This window comes from Mustela nigripes, chromosome 6 (assembly GCF_022355385.1).
Source record: "Mustela nigripes isolate SB6536 chromosome 6, MUSNIG.SB6536, whole genome shotgun sequence".
NCBI lineage: Eukaryota > Metazoa > Chordata > Mammalia > Carnivora > Mustelidae > Mustela > Mustela nigripes.
This window is the reverse complement of record NC_081562.1, coordinates 31,327,633-31,348,745: the sequence shown is the minus strand read 5'-3', so window position 1 is coordinate 31,348,745 and position 21,113 is coordinate 31,327,633. Positions and strand designations below refer to the sequence as shown.

At 36.9% G+C, this 21,113-nt stretch overlaps 3 protein-coding genes across 8 annotated transcripts in view; 1 reads left to right on the top strand and 2 right to left on the bottom strand.

The window, feature by feature from the left end:
• Positions 1-4,485, bottom strand: part of C6H12orf50 (chromosome 6 C12orf50 homolog) — a 34,139-nt gene extending 29,654 nt beyond the window's left edge. Inside the window, exons 1-3 of one of the 2 annotated variants that reach the window (XM_059404665.1) lie at positions 4,432-4,485; positions 1,944-2,063; positions 1,418-1,538 (exon numbers count right to left, since the gene is read on the bottom strand). In XM_059404665.1, coding sequence (XP_059260648.1) covers positions 1,418-1,538; positions 1,944-2,063; positions 4,432-4,485 — 295 coding nt within the window. Of the gene's footprint in view, positions 1-1,417; positions 1,539-1,943; positions 2,064-4,431 lie in introns of those variants that run through there. The other variant, XM_059404666.1, reaches the window with a different exon arrangement.
• Positions 4,486-8,076: 3,591 nt separating this feature from the next.
• RLIG1 (RNA 5'-phosphate and 3'-OH ligase 1) lies at positions 8,077-19,753 on the top strand. 2 transcript variants are annotated; one of them, XR_009404748.1, is made up of 8 exons: positions 8,077-8,328; positions 11,812-11,929; positions 14,488-14,583; positions 15,522-15,638; positions 16,930-17,127; positions 18,131-18,300; positions 19,295-19,427; positions 19,544-19,631. XR_009404748.1 is itself a non-coding variant. In XM_059402381.1 (7 exons), exons 1-7 carry the CDS (start codon positions 8,239-8,241, stop codon positions 19,733-19,735), a joined length of 981 nt encoding a protein of 326 aa, XP_059258364.1. In that variant the 5' UTR covers positions 8,077-8,238; the 3' UTR covers positions 19,736-19,753. The 2 variants fall into 2 exon arrangements, 1 of the variants encoding a protein (XP_059258364.1); XM_059402381.1 differs by lacking the exon at positions 19,295-19,427 and having other exon boundaries at positions 19,544-19,753.
• CEP290 (centrosomal protein 290) overlaps positions 19,739-21,113 on the bottom strand; it is a 100,114-nt gene continuing 98,739 nt past the window's right edge. For all 4 annotated transcript variants that reach the window (XM_059402376.1, XM_059402379.1, XM_059402377.1 and 1 more), the window contains one exon: positions 19,739-20,652. In XM_059402376.1, the coding sequence (XP_059258359.1) occupies positions 20,422-20,652 (231 nt within the window). In that variant the 3' untranslated portion in view covers positions 19,739-20,421. The remainder of the gene's footprint in view (positions 20,653-21,113) is intronic.

Sequence of the window (21,113 nt, the reverse complement as noted above, 5' to 3'; positions counted from 1 at the left end):
AAAAAAAAAAAAAAAAAAAAAAAAAAAAGACTTCCAGAAAAGCCAGAAGTAATGTTTGGGCACCAGAGTCCATGTCTAAAAATTAGAATAATAAAATACATCCCTACAGAGCTTAGCCCAGGGTGCTCTAACAATGAGGAGCCAAGCCATTGTCAGTTGGACAGACATTCTACCCTTCTTTTGCCCAGAGGTGCAGGCTGTTTTCCTCTAGTCCTTGAAAGAACTAGTTCCAAAGATAGCTACTTTTATCATAGACCATTAAGAAGCAAACTATTGATGGAGTAGAAGGAATTTAATACAACATTCCTGGTAAAATGAAATTACACTGTGAAGACCAATGAAGCCAAGTTAATCAGTTAGTAGGTGCAATCACTTTCCCTGCAGTGGGTCCCCAGTAGTTTCAGTAGTCATCTAACCATCCCCATCCATCTATGTCTTCATCCAGTTTTACTAAACATCTGTGCTCTAGACACTGTGGAGAGGATTGCTAAGGAAACTAGTTATAAGTTCCATCCTCATGATGTTTACAGTCTAATGAGGAAGAGAATCACCGACTAAGGTATTGTATATATGATGAACACCATGAGGTCAGAGTTTTCCAAAAGAACATAATAAGGGGACCTAATGTTTACCATTTGCCAAAGGATCACCTGAAGCCAATTTTTCAGATCCCAAAGGACTGATATCTTGTAAGCTTGTTTCTGGAAGGATTCCATCTTGAAAAATATGAGGACCACAGCAGAAGAGTGCTATATAGCTATAGTACCAGGGAAACCTGACAAGTTCCAACTTCTTAAGCAGGCTTCTTGCTACTGACTGGTTGAGGGAATGGTGTCTTTTGTAGCCCTTTCCCAGAATCTAGGCCGAGGATCACCAAAAAATAGAGTCTCAGTACCACCTAGGAAGACTGAATTGTGCCAGAGCTTTGGCAGCAATGGGACTGCATTTTCTCTGCAGCTGAAGCTTAGAAAGAGCCACATATATAGCGGTTCTTCTAGAAGCTGAAGTGTGCAGCTCAGAGCATACCCTTGCTCTCCCTACCTGTAAGACAGGTTTCTGCACATCCCCAGGGAGCAACAGCGAGGTGTGACCTCTAAGCTTGACTCCAGCTGTATGACGCTTTGCAGAGACACAGTTTCCCTCTGCCTAGTGAGGTCAGTAGCCGTTTCATGTTCAGATGAGTAAAGTCCACTTTAGATATGCATAGAGAAAATGTAACTTACTTTCTTCGCTTCATCTTGTGGCTATTTGATGGCTCATTCTAAGCTTTGACTTATATTTCTTGGTAAAATCATCTCAAACCATGCACTGGCTATTAAACCACACTCGTTTTGCCATACTTTAGTGTATCGTTCTATGCTGCTATTCCAAAACTACATTATATGTCATGTGCATGTTATTTAAAAAATATACTCACTGCTACTTGGTGGCAAAAATAATCCATTGATATTGCGAGGTTTGCTGTGATAAAAGATACAACTGATCTTCACACAACCAAGAGGCTGAGTTTCCCAGAAGCATGAAATGCTGCAGTTTTGCTAGACAAAAGAGGTGGGGGAAATGTAATGATCAGATACCACATTCAAAACAAACACAATGTGCTACAACACAGTACAAAACTATCACAATGTGATAGTTGTGATATCATTGTCACATTGTCACAATGTGACAAAACTATCCCAATTACTGACTTAGGATCATGTGCGTTTCCTGAGATTCAGTATTTCTAAACTCTGCTATGTAAAAGATACAGTAGATATTTTCTAAAATACACTCTACCATTTTTTATAAGCATTTAAGTTGAGCAGCATGCAAAATGCCTAAAAGTTAAGTAGTGGAAGAAAGAATCATTTTTTTTCCTCTATTGTGTTGTAAGAGTACATAGCTCAGTCTTATTGAAGGAAGATGCTTTTAAGAAATACGATGATGGTGAGTAATTCTACCTGCATTTCCATGTGTCTAAATCTGCAAAGTGGATCTAAACATTTCCCCTCTCTCCATAATGAGCACACAGTGTCACTGCCAAGGGCTTCTTCGCAGTGTCGGAATCGGCACTGGGAACCCTGCAAGGAAAAAGTAAACAGTATAGAAAACTCAATGTAGTAGTGTTAATCTTCAACAACAGTAAGTTGCTAATTAATTAGGAAAAATATAACATCAAATTAGAATCACAAAAAAATACTTTACAAAATAAGGTCATGAGTCTAAATTTTAACAAATTTGTTTAATTTTAGTCAGAGACTGAGAATATAATATAGCAGAACATGCAACAAGTCACTGATAAAATGCTATTTTTTGTTATCAGTTAATCCATATGATTCAGAATAAATATATGACACCACTGATATTCTTGATCACAATCCAGCGACAGAGCAATTTCATTTCTTTTTCTGGAAAAGGCCAGTTTTTTGTTTTAAAAATCACAAGCCATTTTCAAATGGTGGAGATGATCTCTAGTAATCAATCTTTATTAGATAATGTTTTCTTCATCTATTGGAGATACTGTTAAGTGTGTTTTTACAGGGAAAGTGAATGGAGCTTAAACTTTATATTACTGTGGAATTTTAAGTAATTAGTACATTATGCTACATTAAATATATATCCTTTATACCCTTGGTCTATAAAATAAACAGTTGTGCCAATATATGTACATATACCAACAAAAGCAGATGTTGATTACTTTCATGGGCTGCTATTACATTGTTTTTTTGTTTTTTTTTTAATTCTATGTCTTTTACACATAGGCCCACACTTGGAAAAGCTGCAGGCTGCTGTCTTTCTGACAGAGAGATGCATGACATACAATAAAAATATTCCAGGAAGTTCTGTCTTTTGATATATGTTCCATGTTTTTTTCTTATTTTTTTCTCACCCTCTTACTCCTGCCTTCACAATTTCCCCCTTTTAAAAGTGGATCTCATAATACAAAATACTGGACAAGGGGGGCTCCTGGGTGGCTCAGTGGCTTCTGCCTTCGGCTCAGGTCATGATCCCAGGGTCCTGGGATCGAGCCCCGCATTGGTCGCTCTGCTCAGCGGGGAACCTGCTTCCCCCTACACCTTGCCTGTCTCTCTGCCTACTTGTGATCACTCTCTGTCAAATAAATAAATAAAATCTTAAAAAAAAAAAAAGATACTGGACAAGGCTAGATAAACCTGTATTTGAATTCCTGGTTCCATTATTTGTCCATAATTAACAAAAGTTAACACATTCCTTACCCTGTGTGTGCTTCAGTGTCCTCATCTGTAAAAAGGGAATAAATGCCTCCCTCACAGATTATAAAAATTATATGAAGAAGGTATTGTGGTTGCTGTTATTATTGTTATGTATTCATTTATTTATTGAGAATTTACCACCTATCGATCATGGTGCGGGGTACTTGGGGATACAGCAGTAAAACAGACAAAACTCTCTGCATACATAGAATATAAATTCCATTATTATTTACATCTCTGGGTTTAATTGTAATAGGACAGGCAAATAAGTGAGCACTGTGTGTTATAGGAAACATATATAAATTATTGAACACTACATCTGAAACTAATGTGTACTGTAAGGTGGCTAACTGAAATAAAAAAAAAAAAAGTGAATCAAATTCAAATGGTCAAAGAGATTGATTCCATTCAGGCTTCCTAGCAGAGATAAAATACTTTAAATCAGACACAATGTGTCTTTCATTTAGGCATGAACATGAAGCTCCAAATTTCTACATTTATTTGGTTTCGTTGAGATCCATTAATCCTAATCTCTCTCTCTCTTTTTTAAAGATTTTATTTATTTGACAGAGATCACAAGTAGGCAGAGAGGCAGGTAGAGAGAGAGAGGAAGGGAGGCAAGCCCCCGCTGAGTAGAGAGCCTGAAGCGGGGCTCAATCCCAGGACCCTGAGATCATGACCTGAGCCGAAGGCAGAGGCTTTAACCCACTGAACCACTCAGGCACTCCCCTAATCTCTTTAATATCTTTTTCTCATTTAGATTTATAAACCTGAATTCATATTTGGCTAATTTGTTTATAAAATTTCTTTTCCTTTTTCCATATTATCAAATACTTGCTGTTAGACTGTTAACGGGAAAAATTCAGCAACTGGGTTAATGAATTTCAAATAGGGAATCAATTCGATTTATTAAACTAAGTTTGATAGCTGAATTTAACTTTTTGAATTAACATGATTGGAATCATATTAACTGTAACAGTATGATGTATCATATAATGTTTCAATATGTTTGAAACTATAACATAATTTTAATTTCCTCAGACAAAGTCAGTATGTCAAAAATACATGATAAGCTTTTACTTCAGATTTTAAATATGTAAAGTATTTTTCAGTAAAAGAGTAAATTTGACTCAGCAATACAAATTATTGCCATATCCTCCTTCATTCTACTAAAAAGCTTAAGTATGTGAAGTACCGTAAATTGTATAATATTTACCTTTATGCATGTGGAATTAAAAAAGAAATAGCAGTCATTCCCAACTTCTGCCATTTTCAACTCTCTTGCTGCTAATCCAATGTTTTTTAATATAAGAATTGCAGGAATGCAAATATAAGAACTATCAGTGTGTAAGGGGGAAAAAGAATTTCTTTTCCAGTCTTTCAGGCTATCAGTAGTATTCTTTTAAAACTGACCTCCTGTCGACAGTATATTACACAATAGATAATTCTTAAAGAAACTTAAATTAGAAGATACCTTCTCTAGCTTTGCAGAAATGTTGAAAGTGGTTGCTAGTAAGCACACAAACTCAAACTTCCAGAATTTTCCTGATTGTTACCTAATCCATTGTTTGCTCATCATAAATGACCTCACACGTAACTGTAACTGTAGGCTGGCCTACCTTAGTGAATTCTGTGTAGTATTTCTCTTCCTCAATCCTAGTATATTAATCAAATAGGCTAGTAAAAATAAAATATTTTATCTTTTAATGCTCTGATTGACGTTGGGATATAAGCTAGTTAATAATTTCATAATTAAAAAGTATTAAGTATTTCACAAGTAAATAGCTGTTTTCTAAATCTCATTTCTATATATGGCTTGGAAACAAACTAAAATTTTCTAATCGGTAAATATACTATCTGTACTCCAAGATAATAAATAAAATTATTTAAATATGTACTCACTGCTATCCATTGAATTGGGGAAAAAAATCATTCAGTTTGTGTTATTTTAATAGGTACCTGAAAATAATTGGACTATTTATTCATCTTGTAGCTATATTCCACTCATTTTTCATCCATCATAAAAGGAGGAATAGCTTCTTCCTATAGCAGAAAGGTCCAGAGTGTCTATAAACTTTGAGAATTTGTTGAAGACAAAGTGAAGTACTCTGATTCCCAGAATGAGACATTTCAATCAGCAGTTACTGAGGTTTTTCTTCATCTTAATATCTTTACTAAAAGAACTAAAACCTGGCAGAAATTAATAAAATTGCTCATAAGAGGTGACTCAGGAGATGCCATAGAGATGACAGATTATAGTAGATCAAAATGTATTTTTAAAATGCAACGTACTTTGAATTGGAAATTAACAAGATAAAGGCATATGGATTCTCACTTTAGTTAAGTAAAACGGGCTAATTGGTAAGAACTTTCTGAATACTTTAAGGTAAAAATCTAGGAAATAAAATGAGCTAAAATTTAGAAGAGTTGTTTGCCTGTAACTGTAAATAAGAGAAAAAATAAAAAGAAATAGTATTAAAAGTAAGTGAAGAAGTAGAGAAAATTTGGCTAAACCCTTGAAAATATTGGCAAAGATATATCTATATGTATAGATATAGATATATATAAATTAAAAAACCTTAATATCTTGCCTTCTGTTTTGCCCTAACTTCTAACTCTAGAACAATAAAGTACTCATTTTAAGCACATAGGTTATGTAGAAAAACACCTCTAAGAAATATCTTTAAGTGGTCTTTGCCTCCATATAAACTCCTTCTCTGCCTGTGAGCTTTTGGCTACAGGGATTATTTCCAAATACTGTTACCAAACACCATTATTGCATGATTACATGTAACATCATGATTAAAGCCATTGTGGGAATCCCTGTTTTACATAGGGGAGAGGCTGAAAAATATGTTTTTACCTTTTGGGGTATGTTGGGAATAATTACATTCCATTTGAGACAGCAAAAAATGGTCAAACCAAAATGCGGATTTTTTTTTTTTTTTTTGGTCTTTGCAAAGTGCAGTTTTATATATTTTGGTAGTCTTTAGTCTGCATGGAGCCTTAATTTCTCCTTTCTTTTTAAAAACAAAACTCTGTTTTCCTTTATTTTTCTCCTTCCTCCCCTCCTTTTCTTATTCACTTCTTTCCTGTCGTGAAATTCATTCTAGTCTTTCAGGAAAAGCTATGACCATTTTCATGAGGATTTTTATTCCCTGTAATGAAGAGCAGTAGGAAATTTGCCTCCACAGCTGGGAGTAGACCTGAGAATTTTAGTAAGTATTTTGGGTTGGCTGAGTAGACTCACACTGAGTGTCTTTCATCTTTGAGGCATGCTAGAATACTAGCACATTGGTCAGAGAAGAAAGTATTTCTTCCACTTTGTAATCTGATTATACAACTTTAAGTACAGGGGCTGGTAGTAACTCATTGCCAAGGCTCTTCAGGTTTATGAAAATCAAGCAAAGCTGCTGGCTGCTACCCATTAGAATCGGAGCCCCGTTTGCAGCTGTGAATTGGACCTCTGGCTCTCCCCTGACTTGGACTCCTTTGTCTCAGCCAACTGATGAAATCAAAGCACAATAGAGTGCTTCCTGAGGAATGGTTAGCCTTGCTATTACTATTCAAACAGCAAGTAGAATGTGTTAGAAGATGATCTCTTCTCAGAAATGACAGAATGTTGGACCTAGAAGATTCTATGGCAGTTTGGGAAATGGCAGTTGATAGCTGTGAGGGTTATTTGTTGTTCCCTTGAGACCCATGAAACAAGCTGCTTGCTGGGATTTCTCTGGAGGAACAGAAAATCACTGGTGCTTGATTATAAAATATTAAGTGTCTGGTCCCCATTGCTGACAACCAGTATCAGCATCAGGTATTCTTTAAAAAAAAAAAAAAAAAAAAGTTTGGTTTGGTTTGGTTTTCGCCTTTTTGTGTTTTCTAGAAGATAGCAGAACAGAAAAATGAAGTGGCAAAATCTTTCTCCTCTCTGAATCTGGCAATCAAAAAACAGTGCATTTTTTTTTTTTTTTAAGGGACATTTATTCTTTAGAAACCCTTTTATGGGTAAGTCAGGAAAACGCTGGACTTTGTGGTGCTTGTAGGTAACACAGTTTTAGAAACGAGAGCTGGGCCTTGTCTAAGCATCTGGCGATTGTCAGAACTCCCCTGCTGAAGACTACTAGCTTCAATAAGATAGAAAGTCACTATTACTAAATATTTAATATTTTATTCGATCATTGACCATCTCATTACTTCCCCTCCAATATTCTTTTAAGCAAGAAGTCAAAACTGTTGATTGACTAGCTCTGTAGTTGACTCCCAACTACTCAAATCATTTGGACTCTGCTGGAGCTCATATTTACGATAAATGAGATTCCTGTGAAAAAAATTAAGATCGAAATCCGATTTTGGATTAGTCTAAGGATAAATTTTGCACTTAGGAAAGGACATTAGAACCAGTTTCGACTATGTTATGCGGCGCAATGAGGTGCAGTCCAGACGGCATTACTGTTGTGTGTGTGTGTGCGTGTGGGAGGGAGGGGTGTCCCAGGTGTTTTAATGGTAGCGTTTTCTAGCGCTCTTCCTGGGAAATCCGTTTCCGTCAGGTTTTGAGAGGTCTCTGAATATTTCTAAACTTCTACAGGAATTTATTAACGAGAACAGGCAATTCCTTTTCACCAGGGAGGTGTTAAGTCGCCACTTGAAATAATTCATTGCTTATAACTTGCTATTCTTTAGTTTTCATAAATATCATCGGTTACTAAGGATGGTTAAACACACACAACCCAGAAACGGATCTCTCGTTTCACAGTCATCACACCCCGGACTAACGCTCGCGGGAGTGTAAACGGCGCCTCCTCGGCGCGCAAACTACAACTCCCAGAGGGCGCCGCGGCACGAGGCCGCTTCTACGCATGCGCCCCCGCCCCACGCTCGGTGTGGGGGCCGTGTGCGCGGGGCCGCCTTTCTTAAGCCGGCAGTGTTCGTGGTTTGAGCGAGAGTGTGACTGTTGGGGACGCTTTCCTGGCCCGACGCTGTTTAGGAAGCGTACTCTGCGTTCGCACTGCTTGTTGGGCCCACCATGAGGCGCCTAGGTTCGGTGCAGCGGAAAATGCCGTGTGTGTTTGTGACGGAGGTGAAAGAGGAGCCCTCCACCAAAAGGGAGCATCAGGTACCGAGGAGTGCGGGGTCCGGGGAGCAGCCACGCAGGACTTCGGGGTCGTCAGAGCGCCCTGCAGGCCGGGAGCTTTTTGCAGGTTTCGCTGGGGAGGTCTGGGGCAGGGGACGCTTGCTCCCTGAGCTCCAGGTTCTTGTACGTCTTTAGTTGCAAGGGAGGGAATCGTTGAGAGAATTTTTCTGATAAGGCGATTCAAACTTGCCGTCGCACGGAAATGAAAACCCACATCTTAAGTGTTAGTCCTTTTGCTACCACGATTTTTGGGGGAAGACCCCCCCCCCTTAAGTATTCACATAATCAGCGCAATGCAAACTTTACTGCTTTTCAGGAGTGTGCGACCAAAGTGCAGATTTTAGAAAAACTTGGCTTTTAACAGTTCTCAGCAGGGCACCGGTGGTGTTGACCAATTAGGTCGCTGGAGATCTCACCTCCTGGATTGTTGCCAGTAGTTACCTGTTCGGTACTGACTTTGGTGTCCCCACCTCTGGTGTTTGTCTTGGCACCGGGGTTTAGTCATAGAGGGACTTTGGGAAGTACTGGTGAATGATTAGTAACCTGTGTCAGGGTAATTCTCTCAGGTGTAGCAGAGTCCTTGAGAGCAGAATCCCCAGGTACTCGGTGCTTCCAACCCATCATACAAAATTCCTCCTGTGCGTCTGGCATAGGCCCCCCACCCTCCTTCCGTCATTCGCGTTGGAGGCGGCCTTGTTTTCTAGACTAGAAGACCTCTAAGGTGGAGACTCCCCTGTTACATCTAGTCCCAGTTTCTAGGACCTGATGTGCAAGTAGGTTCTGGTTATTATTTGTTGAATGAAAGAATGAACCGTGCAGTACTTTCATGCCAATTTTCCATTTACCTTGGCCCTTTTTACTTTATTTACTTCTTTAAAAATGTTTGTTTGTTTGTTTGTTTGTTTATTTATTTATTTATTTATGTATTTTAGAGCGCACAGGCAGGGGCAGGGGCAGAGGGAGAGAATCTTCAAGCAGACTCCTCACTGAGCTGGAGCCCGTCTTTGGGCTGGAAACCAGCACCCATGAGATCATGACCTGAGCTGAAACCTAGAGTGGATCAGTGGACTGAGCCACCCAGGCGCCCCTCACCTTGACACTTTTTACTTTATAACATAACATTTCTAGTACCACGCAGTTACAGTTCTCAGTATTTATGTGCTGTTTACTGCACTGCCTGATTGTTCTTTCCTGCCTCCCAGAATGATCATCATCATGTTCTTTCCTGGTCTAAACCCCACAGTTACTACTACGTGTCTATAGCAGTAGTTGCCACGTAGTGGTTTTTTGTTTTGTTTTGTTTTGGGGTTTTTTTTGTTTCTTTAGTTTTTTTTTTTTTTTTTTTTAGCTGTAAGAAACCTAATAAGAAATACCGATACCCCAAATAGTGGATCATTTTAGTTGTGATTCTCAACTTTGTATGTTGGTGAGAGTGGATAGTTTGTAAAAGTACCTCCCACCAGGAAAAATAAGCCCCTGCTCAGGTTGCTCTGCAGTGAAGATTTGCTTACACTATTATTTATACCACAGTATTCAAATCCTTAACTAAGTCAAGGCTTCCCATTAACCAGGCCCAGTCTATTCTTGAAGTGCCTGTTGGACCCACCATGGAGGGCCTGGGCTCAGTGCAGCAGAAAATGCTATGTGTGTGACAAGAGTTGCCTGCTCAAAGCGAAATCTGTTTCATCCTGCAAACATACTAGGCATGGCCCTGTCTTTATTTTTGCTTAGGCTTTCCAACTGTGCTTGGATTACTTCCACAATTTTTAATTTTTTCAAATCAGACTTTCGCTATGAAACTTTGATGATCTTAGTTATCCCAGTGATCTCCTCTGCCCGGAAATTGGAGGACCGTTCCGTTGATATTCACTGTTATTTTAAACACACATGCCTCGTTTTTCCAGTCGTAGTCTTTAATTAGGAGAACTTTGTGTACCCCTTGATCTCTTACAGTGTCTTTTAAACATGTTGATAGCAGAGCGTGGTACATTGGTAGAAAGTTAATTCTTATAGAGGGAATATTTGGAGCTCATCAAGAGCTCTATCGGGCAGTGGGTGGTGGGGCTGGGGAGTGTCTAGGGTGGCTCAGTTGCTTAAGTGTCTGTCTTCCATTCAGATCATCCCAGAGTCCTGGGATCAAGCTATCTGGCTCCCTGCTATGTGGGGTGTCTGTTTCTCCTTATGTCCCTCACCCCACTCTCATGCTCTCTATCTCTCTCTCAAACACAAAACTAAAAAAACAAAAAACCCTCCATGGGCAGAGTAGTCTCCCTAGGATTTCTGGTAAATTGGAATCCACAGCAGCACTGATACTAGGCCAAGACTTTGTTGCTGTACCACCATGGGTTAAACTGATATCCTCTAATACTAATTGCCGAAGTTAGTGATGAATCCCCGTCCTTATTTTATCTTCAAAGTACTGAATCAGGGGCACCAGGGTAGCTCAGTGGGTCAAAGCTTCTGCCTTTGGCCTGGGTCATGATCCCAGGGTCCTGGGATCGAGCCCCACATCGAGGGTGTCTGCTCAGCAAGGAGCCTGCTTCCCCCCCTCTCTGCCTGCCTCTCTGCCTACTTGTGATCTCTCTCTGTCAAATAAATAAAGAAAATCTTAAAAAAAAAAAAAAGAAAGAAAGAAAGAAAAGAAAAAGTACCGAATCAGTAACAGAATGGTGCTAATTTCCCAAGTCTCCCTGACTCAGAAACAGAAACAGTACTTCCATGTATTAATTTTAAAACCTGTACACACCGGTATTGTGCAGTGTTTTTCACATTATTTGGGATGAGTGTTACTTCAGATAATTCACACTATAAAATGGTGGCATAAGTCTTCCTCAGAAATAAAAATAAATTACGGATAAAACATTGGTAGGAATTGTAGAAACTCTTCTCCATTCTTGATGGTCTTGGCTTCTCTTCCTAACAGCAGAAGAACCGTTAAGTCACGAGTTTACTACTGTGAAAGCTCAGAGACTCCCCATTTGTTTTTCTCCTTAACATTTATTACATTTAACATTGTATGTATGTATTATTTTGCTCCCGTTGTCTTGCTCATTAAAATGAAAGTTCCACCAAAGACAGGTACTTTTTTGTTAATCTCTATATTTTCTAGGGTCAGAGATGAGAATTAACCCATGGAAGGCATTTAGCAAGTGATTATCAAGTAAATGCTTGAACACACTGTGCTACGGAGACAGGGCTGCATAGGACATGGTTCCTGTTGTCAGCTCATGGTGGATAAAGAAACAGAATAAAAATTAATGTGGGAGAACAGGTGTTGCTGTTATAGCATAGAAGGGAGGGGGGTAACTCATGAGAACTTGATGGAAGATATATTTTTTAATTGTGAAGGGTAAGCGGGAAATTGTACTTTAGAAATAGTGAAATTGAGAACATTCCAGGTGAGAGTATGGGTGAAGGCATAGAGGCTGTTTATCTGAAACCGATTTTCTTTCTCTCTTTTTTAAGTCATTTAAAGTTTTGGCAACTGAAACTCTAAGTCACAAGGCATTAGATGCAGATATATACAATGCAATTCCAACAGAAAAAGTGGATGGAACATGTTGTTATATTACTACTTACAAAGGTAAAACTGTACTACAAATATTATTTGATCACTTTACAAACTATATATATCTGAAGTAGGGCATTTATCCTCATAAGCCCTAGGCAGTCTAAATATAAGAGCAAAATGATAAAGTCCCAGTTGTTATACTTATTTATTACATCAGTGTATCTCTCTGGTGGGGGGAGGAAGGGAAGATCATTAACATTTACTTAATACTCATTAAAGGCAGGTGATAGGATAAATGTTTTATACACGTCATCTCTAATTTGCACAGTAAGCCTCTCTATTGCAGAGATAGAGCCTCAGAGCACTTAATTTGTTCAAGACCAGCTAATTAATGAATGACTAACCTGGTAATAGAACCTATGTTTGATCCTAAAATTTGCTCTGATTTCACTGATTCTGGTGCTGACTCCATAGTTTATATTACTGTTGGCAGCATCTCTAGTTTATTTCAATCTAATGCACTTTAAGAGTTAGAAACTAAAACAGAAATTGTCAGTTAAGGAAAACAAATGCATCAAAAAGAGAGAAATAATCTTTATGATTTCCTTTTACCTCTTAATTCCAGCAAGAGAAACAGAACAGTTAAATAAATGCAAATTAGACATATTCCTGGTACCATGAAATCTCTTCTGAAATGCATTTTTTTCAGTATGAATTGTGTTTAACATACACTTAACATAATTTACCATCATAACCATTTTTAAGTGTTTATTGTTGTGCTCCAGTCACCACCGTCCGTCTCCTATCACCACTTCGTCTTGCGAAATTGGAACTCAGTACCCATTAAATAATTCACCATTCCCTTGACAGCCCTTGACAACCATATTCTACTTTGTCTCTGTGACAGTTTTGGCTATTCTAGATACCTCATATATGTGGAGTCAAACAGTGTTTGTCTTTTTATGGCAAGCTTATTTCATTTAGTATAGTGTCCTCAGTGTTCTTGTTGGAGTACCTACACAGTTCCCTTCCTTTTCATGAGTAACAGTTCATTGTGTGTATAGACTCATTTTGTTTGTTGTATACACCACATAATTTTATGTCCATATCACATAGTTTTTTGTCCAAACCATTCATCCATCAGTGTGTACTTGGGACAACTTCTACCTTTTGGCTGTTGTAAACAATGCTGCTATGAGCATGATGAACAAATACCTTCTTGAGGCCCTGCTTTCAGTTCTTTTGGGTCTATATCCAGAAGATCTATATTGTTGGATCATAGCGTAATTTTATTTTTAATTTTTTGAGGAACTGTCATACTGTTTTTCCACAGCAGCTGCACGATTTACATTCCCAACAGTGCACAAGGGTTCCAGTTTTTCCACACCCTCACCAACACTTGTAATTCTGTTTGATAGTAGCCATTTTAATGGGTATAAGTGAAATGAATTTTTGTACTTACTAGTAAAAAGAACAAAAGATCCATTCAACCAGAAATAATGGAATATAATTTTAATCTGGTTCTTCATAATATTTATTGGGATAGCTAATAAGTAATACAGAATGTCTGAACCAAACTATAACCAGTAATTTAAAAATTAATATATTTGAAGAAACTAAAAGACTTTTCAGGCTTTCATGTTTATATTAAGCAGCTTAAATGTGCATCATTATGTGATCATGTATAATGGTGGCAGATAAACATGACTAGATTGCTGAAGAAAATTTTATAGGGTTCAGAATGGCAGTGCTTGCGAATCCGCAGTTTATTACAGGTAAAGGATACACAGTATTAGCAAGGGCATTAAATGTAAGGGTGTACATTGCAGCGAAGGGTCTGGGAGTCCAGGTGAAAGCGCCTGTTGTTACCTGCCTTACCCCTCTCCACTCCTCCCAGCCCCCAAGGTTCTGGCAGGACATAACTTTGTCAAATCAAGAACCACTGGTGTATGCAGGGAACACCTTGGAAACAGAATCCAAAATGGAGTGTCAACTGGAAATTTTTATATTCTGCGGGTCATGGAGATCTCTTCCTGCTAACTAACCAGTCCCAACAGCAGAGTCCGCCGAGAGTCTCACTGAGACCAGGTATAAGACTCATTAGTCTCAGTGTCATCAATAAAGAATGTGGACACACTGCCCTGAGACTTCGCAGATCCACGATTACAGATCATCTCTAATAATACTTGACCGGGGATCAGAGCCATGCAAAATAGCTCAGTCTAATTCCACATTTTTGGGAACTAACCCTTACAGCACACCATCATGTTTTCGGAAAAGTGTGACTACAATTTTCTGGGTACGTTTCCATTTAGTATAGAGGTTTCAGTTTCTCACAGATGCTCGTTGCTGATAAAATCTGGCTGTGGAATGTCCTTATGAAAGGGTCAAATATTAATTTTTCATCTCATCCTCAGCATTATCGAACCAAAGACTTGGGTCTTCTTAGAGTATCAGGTATGGCTGGGCAAGATGCATCTGTTAGAATGTGTCTTATAGGGTTGGTGTTTTTGGGGAAGATGACCCTGTTATTTATTGAAAAAACTTTATACTGAAATGTCTTTCAAGATAAGTTTTATTGTTTGCCTCTTAAACTTTTCTTTTCCCTATTATTATTAATATTATTTTAGGTCAGCCATACCTTTGGGCTCGGCTAGATAGAAAACCTAACAAATTAGCTGAGAAGAGATTTAAAAATTTTCTACATTCAAAACAAAACTCAAAAGGTTAGTGGGCTTTTTTTTTTTTTTTTTTCTTTTTTAGCTTTTTATGATTTAAATAACCTGCAATTTTTGGCTTATTTCTTGCTCTGGTAGTATTTTTATACGTTATATCCTTCTTAAAATTTAAGTACTTAGGGGAAGGAAGAAAATTATAATTGAGTATCTTTGTATGTAAAAGAATATTCTTGAAAAAGATTTTGAATCATTTTCCTAACATTTTTGTAACTCATTAGAGTATGTTGATTTTATTAAAACGTACAAATCACTACATATATACTGTATTGAGCAACACATTTTGGTTTTGTTGCCTAAGAGACAAATATGTAATTTTATAAATCAGCACAAAAATGTCAAAGGATTATCAGTATGTTTAATTAAACATTAAAATTCTTCTAATATAATCAGATATATACATTAATCACTGTATCCACTCATTCATATATGTATTTATAGGTTTATGTTTATAGTGCATTAAAAATTCATCATAAATCTACACATATTAGAACATTGGCTACCTTAGACTTTTATCCACTACAGAGTGGTGGATTCAGAGTTGAAAAATAGTTTTTAAAGATTTATTTATTTATTGGACAGAGAAAGTGTTGAGCACAAGCAGGGGGGCAGCATGCACAGGGAAAATGAGAAGCAGGCTCCTCACTGAGCAGAGCACCTGATGTGGAGTTCAGTCCTAGGACCCTGTGATCACGACCTGAGCCAAAGGGAGGTGCTTAACTGAAGGAACCACCTAGGCTCCCCCAAATTGAAAAATTTAAAGTGCTAGTGACCTAACCCTGAGAAGTGCAGTTACATCATGGTGATAATGCAGAATGATTATATAAGACCTGATATTATGGGGTTTATTAGCTCTTCCCACTTTGAATTTGTTCAACTTCTCTATTTTTTAAAGTATCACCACATTTAAAATTACTTAACTCTTTTAGAATTTTTTTGGAATGTTGAGGAGGACTTCAAACCTGTTCCAGAGTGCTGGATACCAGCGAAAGAAATAGAACAATTAAACGGGAATCCGATGCCTGATGAAAATGGACACATTCCTGGTATCATGAAAACTTTTCTAAAATGCATAAGTAGTTGTTCTGGGAATGGGGAGATTTTTGCAGAAGTGTGCTGAGTAGAAAGATACCCCAAAATAAGGTTCAGTTCAGCAGGTGTGTATCTTGAGTACCTATAATATGCAGAGTAGTCTTAGGTTCTAGTAATACAAAATGAAGATTAGAATCTTATCCCCCATGATCTTTTAGACACTAGGGGAAATCCATCAATATTGGTATGATTTAAGAACTAAAAGGAAAGTATACAAAGGGTATAGTCAGAGAAAAGAGGAAGAATTCTTGTCAGCCTGTGGTAGTTAGAAGAAGCTTCTAAGCAGAGAGGACATCTGTACCGAAGCATAAGAGCCAGGAAGTTAGCTGGCAAGGAAGAGGGAAGGTCAGCTTAGGCAAACTTGCCTGAAGAGGAGCAAAATGGAGTTGTGGGAATTTTATGTGATATTTCTCCGTGGCTGGAAAGTTTAGGGTGTATGACATTGGAGGACATTAATAAAACTTGATGCTGGAGAGGTGGAATGGGCTCAGATCTTGAAGGAGTTTATATTCCATTTAGAGGAGTTTTAAGTTCATCCTGAAGATGATTATTAAACAGGGGTACAGCAGAATTTAAAATTTTGAAGCAAGATTATGATAAAAGTGTGGTGGGTTTCCCTGGAGACTAATGGACTAGAAAGAAGGTTCTTACAGTTACCTGAGTGAGTACTGAAGGTCAAAGATGTGACCAAAGATGGTCACAATGGCATGTGTCCTAGTTTTTGTTTGTTGATAAAGAATTGTTCACATGAGGGAGCCTTTCTGGTAACATAAGTTAGGGGAGGAATAGCAATAACCTTCAGTACATGTGGAATTAATACATTGTTCAGCAAATATTGCAACAGTACAATAAATTGTAGAACACTTACTGCATAGGTCTATTGTCCCTGAAACTGGAGAGATGGTAGAGAGAAACCTTTAAAGAAAAAAGAAAAAGAAAAGAAAAAAAAAATCTTAGTGCTGTGTTTTAGAATGGCATTTGGTTCTTACTGAAAATTTTCTAGAAAGGAATACTGAATATTCTGTAGTGAATGATTCCTCAATAGAGTAAAAAGTAAAAATAACCTTATGATTAAAAGAATGATTAGGATTAAAAAAGTAAAACTGCTAATACTTCCACTGATTAAAAAAGTTATCTGTGTGATTAACATCCAGAAAACATGGCAAATCTATAGCAAAATTAAAATTGCTTCAAGTCTCAATTCAAAGAAAAGCAGTGTCCTGACACTTTTTCCTTTACATGTAGGTTGGGTACCAGTGGAGAAAAACAACAAGCAGTATTGCTGGCATTCCTCTGTAGTTAATTATGAATTTGAAGTTGCCCTGGTACTGAAGCATCATCCTGATGATCCTGGGCTTCTGGAAATTAGTGCAGTGCCACTCTCAGATCTCCTGGAACAAACACTAGAGCTTATAGGAACAAATATTAATGGAAACCCGTATGGTGAGTGAAGCCTTTTTCCTGCTCAGTTATAGTAACTGTCATTTATAAAGAGAACTTCCTAGGCTTAACTTAAAACACATACACTAAAGAAATGACTAATTTGAGTTAAACAGCTTCCTAGAATTATAGCCATTGCTATTTATGTCCATGGAGAAATTTATGCAGGACTCAAACCATTTTATTAACCCAAAAAGTTGATTTTAGCCTCTCATTCTTTCACATAATAACACTATAAAACTGTGTATGAAAGGGAAATATTCAAGTGTAACTTTTTGTTATTAAAATTTAGGTGAAATGAGTTGAATGAAAATCCTGTTTTTTTCATGGCTAGGTATTTAGTTTAGCATTAACAGCTAAGAGTAAATTAAGTAGAGAATTGACCATGAATCGAGTATCAAAATCTGTACTACAGTGAACAGAGTGCAAGTCCAGAGGGCACTGTGGAAAACACTGTTGATAAGAAATGGTGACAGACCCAAGGACATTAAAGCTGCAGTAGCAAAGTCCTATATAGGGATCAGAAGCAGACTGGCAGTTGGAAAGAAGACAGTAATTATACAAGTTATCAGAGGTACAGAATGGCTGTTTGGCAAATACTGTGAATGATATAGTTGAACTGGGCTAGTGGTATAGATCAGGGGTTGGCAGACTTTCACTGTACAAGTCCAGAAGTAAATATTTAGGTTTTGTAGGCTGTAAACAGTACTTAAAAGAATGGGTATAGCTGTGTTCCATTGAAACTACAAAAACAGGCATCTGGTTGGATTTAGCCCACAGGTTCTAGTTTGCTGACCCTTGGTACACATTATATGAAGGTGAAATTTATATTTAATGGGGTAAGGTGGCAGTTTTGAATGACATCACCACTTAGGAAACCAGCTAAGTTTTTTGGTAAGTTAATTGGTAAATGTCTTCAAAGGCTTTTTTTTTTTTTTTTTTTTTTAAGTAAATTTTCTCGGTTTTTGGAACTTTTGTATGGCTAATGGAAATTTTTAACATTTAGGGTTAGGAAGCAAGAAGCATCCATTACATCTTCTTATACCACATGGGGCATTTCAGATCAGAAATCTACCTTCCTTGAAGCACAATGACCTATTATCCTGGTTTGAAGGTTGCAGAGAGGGTAAAATTGAAGGAATAGTGTGGCATTGCAACGATGGCTGTTTAATCAAGGTAATGACAGAAAATAGCTTGTGGTATCATATTGTCTTCCTAAAAGGAGGTAGAGGTGGCACCAGAATATTCTCTCTAGATTGCAGAAATTCTGATGTGTCGTGAAGAAATTTAATTTCCTCATCTTAAAGGCCACCATTCTTTATAGAATAGTGTTTCCCAATGTGTATTCATTCTCTGGGGCACTGATTTTCCAAATGTACTTCAGAATTAAACTGATGAAAATGTTTGGAAAGCTCTGTATATTACATACTCCCTTCTTGGAAATTAATGTTGCAAATGAATGCCCTCTGAGATAATCTGTACCAGCTTATTTTAACCCAGCATTCCCCAAACTTACCTGACTATAGAATTTAAGTTAAAAGTGCCAAGGTAGCAGTTAATATTCACCAAATGAATTTTTAGACTTTGTGCCCTGTCACTTGGACTATTTGATTTCTCACAGGTTTCTGAAATTAGTGATGTTCAGAACTGGACCTTAAGTCATATCAACTCCCAGCAGTTCAAAAACGGAGATGCCATTTTTAACCCCTCTCTCCTTTACTTCATAGATAAAATTATTTAAGGATTCTGATCTGTTGAATCTATACTTCTTCCAAACCAGCTGGCAGTTAATTTTCATTTTAATTGTAGCCAAGATTCATGCTTGACCTGTTTATCGCCCTCCTAAATGTTCTCTTTCGGTGTTATCCTTATTCTGTCCATTCTTCATAGTAAGTTAAAATGTTACTTTGTTGCATAAAAGTGCTTAGTGACTTTAAGAATATTCATGATCTGACCCTTGCTTCACTTTCTAGAATGGCTATATACCCCTATCTGCCAAATATACCCACACTGTATATGTTCTAACCATCAAAAAGCACCATTCTGACAACGTGATATTTAGAATGCCTCCCACTCATATTTTTTAATTGGCTAGCTTCTGTACTCAGCAACAGACTCTATTCATTAAATTTTTATGGAGCCCCTGAATATGTTCCTGGCATGTTTCCAGGTGCTGGAAATACAGAGTCAACAAAACAATGTCTCTGCCTTCATGAAGCTCACATTCTAATGGGGAAGATAGACAATAACAAGTAAATATGTAATATGTCAGGAGGAGAACAGCTATGAAAACAAGAAAAAGGGTAAGATAAAGTGGAGCCTTAAATAATGCTTGGCAGATGGTAGGCATTCAAAATACATATTTATAAGTGAATGAAGGTCAAAAAGTCTAAAGCTGATACCTTTTTTCTCTCTTCAGGTTCACCGCCATCATCTTGGTTTATGCTGGCCAATTCCAGAGACTTACATGAATTCAAAACCAGTTATTATCAACATGAACCTGAACAAGTATGACCATGGCTTTGATACCAAGTGTTTGTTTAGTCTTTTTTCAAAAATAGATAATCAGAAATTTGGTAGACTGAAAGATATAATACTTGATATAAACTAGAAATGCAGTTAAGAACCAGCTTTATTGTTATCTTTAAATCTTGAAAATTCAGCCATATAAGGAAGGTAAAAAAAATCTCAAGGTTCCATGTCTAATAGAGAGTATATCTTCTAGCATTTGAAGAAACGAATTTCTCAGTTTCAAAGGTCTATTCAAAATTTTATTTAGAACCAGCAAATGAATTTAAGCCACTACTGCATTAAAAATGTAGTGATAAGCTCCTTACCTTAAATGCAGCAATTAAACCAACAATTCTGGATCATCAACTTTAAATAGTTCAAGATGAATTTATTCTGACACTTAACAAAACTTATGGCTATAACCTCATACCTGTTTATATACATGTACACATATATAAAACTAGAGTCTTAACACATATATAAATAAGTATATTTATAAACCCCAACTTTAAATGTTAAAGTTATTGAAGTTCACCCCTATACTCTTTAAAAAACTTAAATATTATGTATACAGAAATTCATCATAGCTTATTCTATCTAGTCCTACCTTACGCTAAAAGTCATCAAAAATATACTTAAAATTTCATATAACTTTATTTACTAAAACTTCAATTTAATAAAGGTACAGGGTATGAAGAAGGAAATCATGTAGGTCAGAGATCTGTGTGATTTCCAGATGGAGTTTTGACTTATAAATAGTTAAATAAAATTACAGGTATGGGTAGTTTAATAAATGGGAAGATCAGCAGGACTTTCCTCTTCATCTTCAAACTGTTCAGAATCAGCAATAGGACTAGTTAACTCAACTCCACATTGTTCAGAAAGTTTTTTTAACTTCTCTTCTAACAGAATATTTTTCTTCACTTCTTCTTTATAATTATACTTGAGATCTTCAATTTCCTCAAAAAATGAAGGATCAAAGTTTTCCAGTTCTTTTTTCAGCTTTTTTATTTCCTCCTAATAGAAACATAATATCTTTGAAAGGTATGTAGGAATATAATATATTCTTTAGATTTGAAATAAAGAGACTCAATTACAAACACAAAATCCAAAGTAACCTGAATAATCTAATATACTTATATACTATATAGGCAGAAGTATGTTTTTAGAATTTTGCAAATAAGGTTTCCTTGTACAGCATAAATAACTAACTTGTTCACTAACAAATTAGGTTATCCCGTAAGTTATGTCCTACTTTTTGACTAAAATTTATCAGTTCTTAAATGGAGATGGCATTTAATCTTTCTCCAAAAGTATATCAGATATTCTCATTGAGGTAATCAAAAAGACTTGGCCAATCACAACATAGGTTATTTTGGTTAAGATTCTTTGGTTTAGGGTTCATTTGTTTTCTTCACACACACTTATTTTTTATATTTAGAATTAGGGAAACTCTAGGAGTTATACCTGGCGAAGAG

Excerpts from the sequence above, each read along its gene's own strand:
- RLIG1 (XM_059402381.1), top strand. The coding sequence starts at position 8,239 with ATGAGGCGCCTAGGTTCGGTGCAGCGGAAAATGCCGTGTGTGTTTGTG. Across the intron at positions 11,930-14,487 it reads TTATATTACTACTTACAAAG|GTCAGCCATACCTTTGGGCT; the intron begins GTAAAACTGTAC and ends ATATTATTTTAG. Across the intron at positions 14,584-15,521 it reads TTCAAAACAAAACTCAAAAG|AATTTTTTTGGAATGTTGAG; the intron begins GTTAGTGGGCTT and ends TAACTCTTTTAG.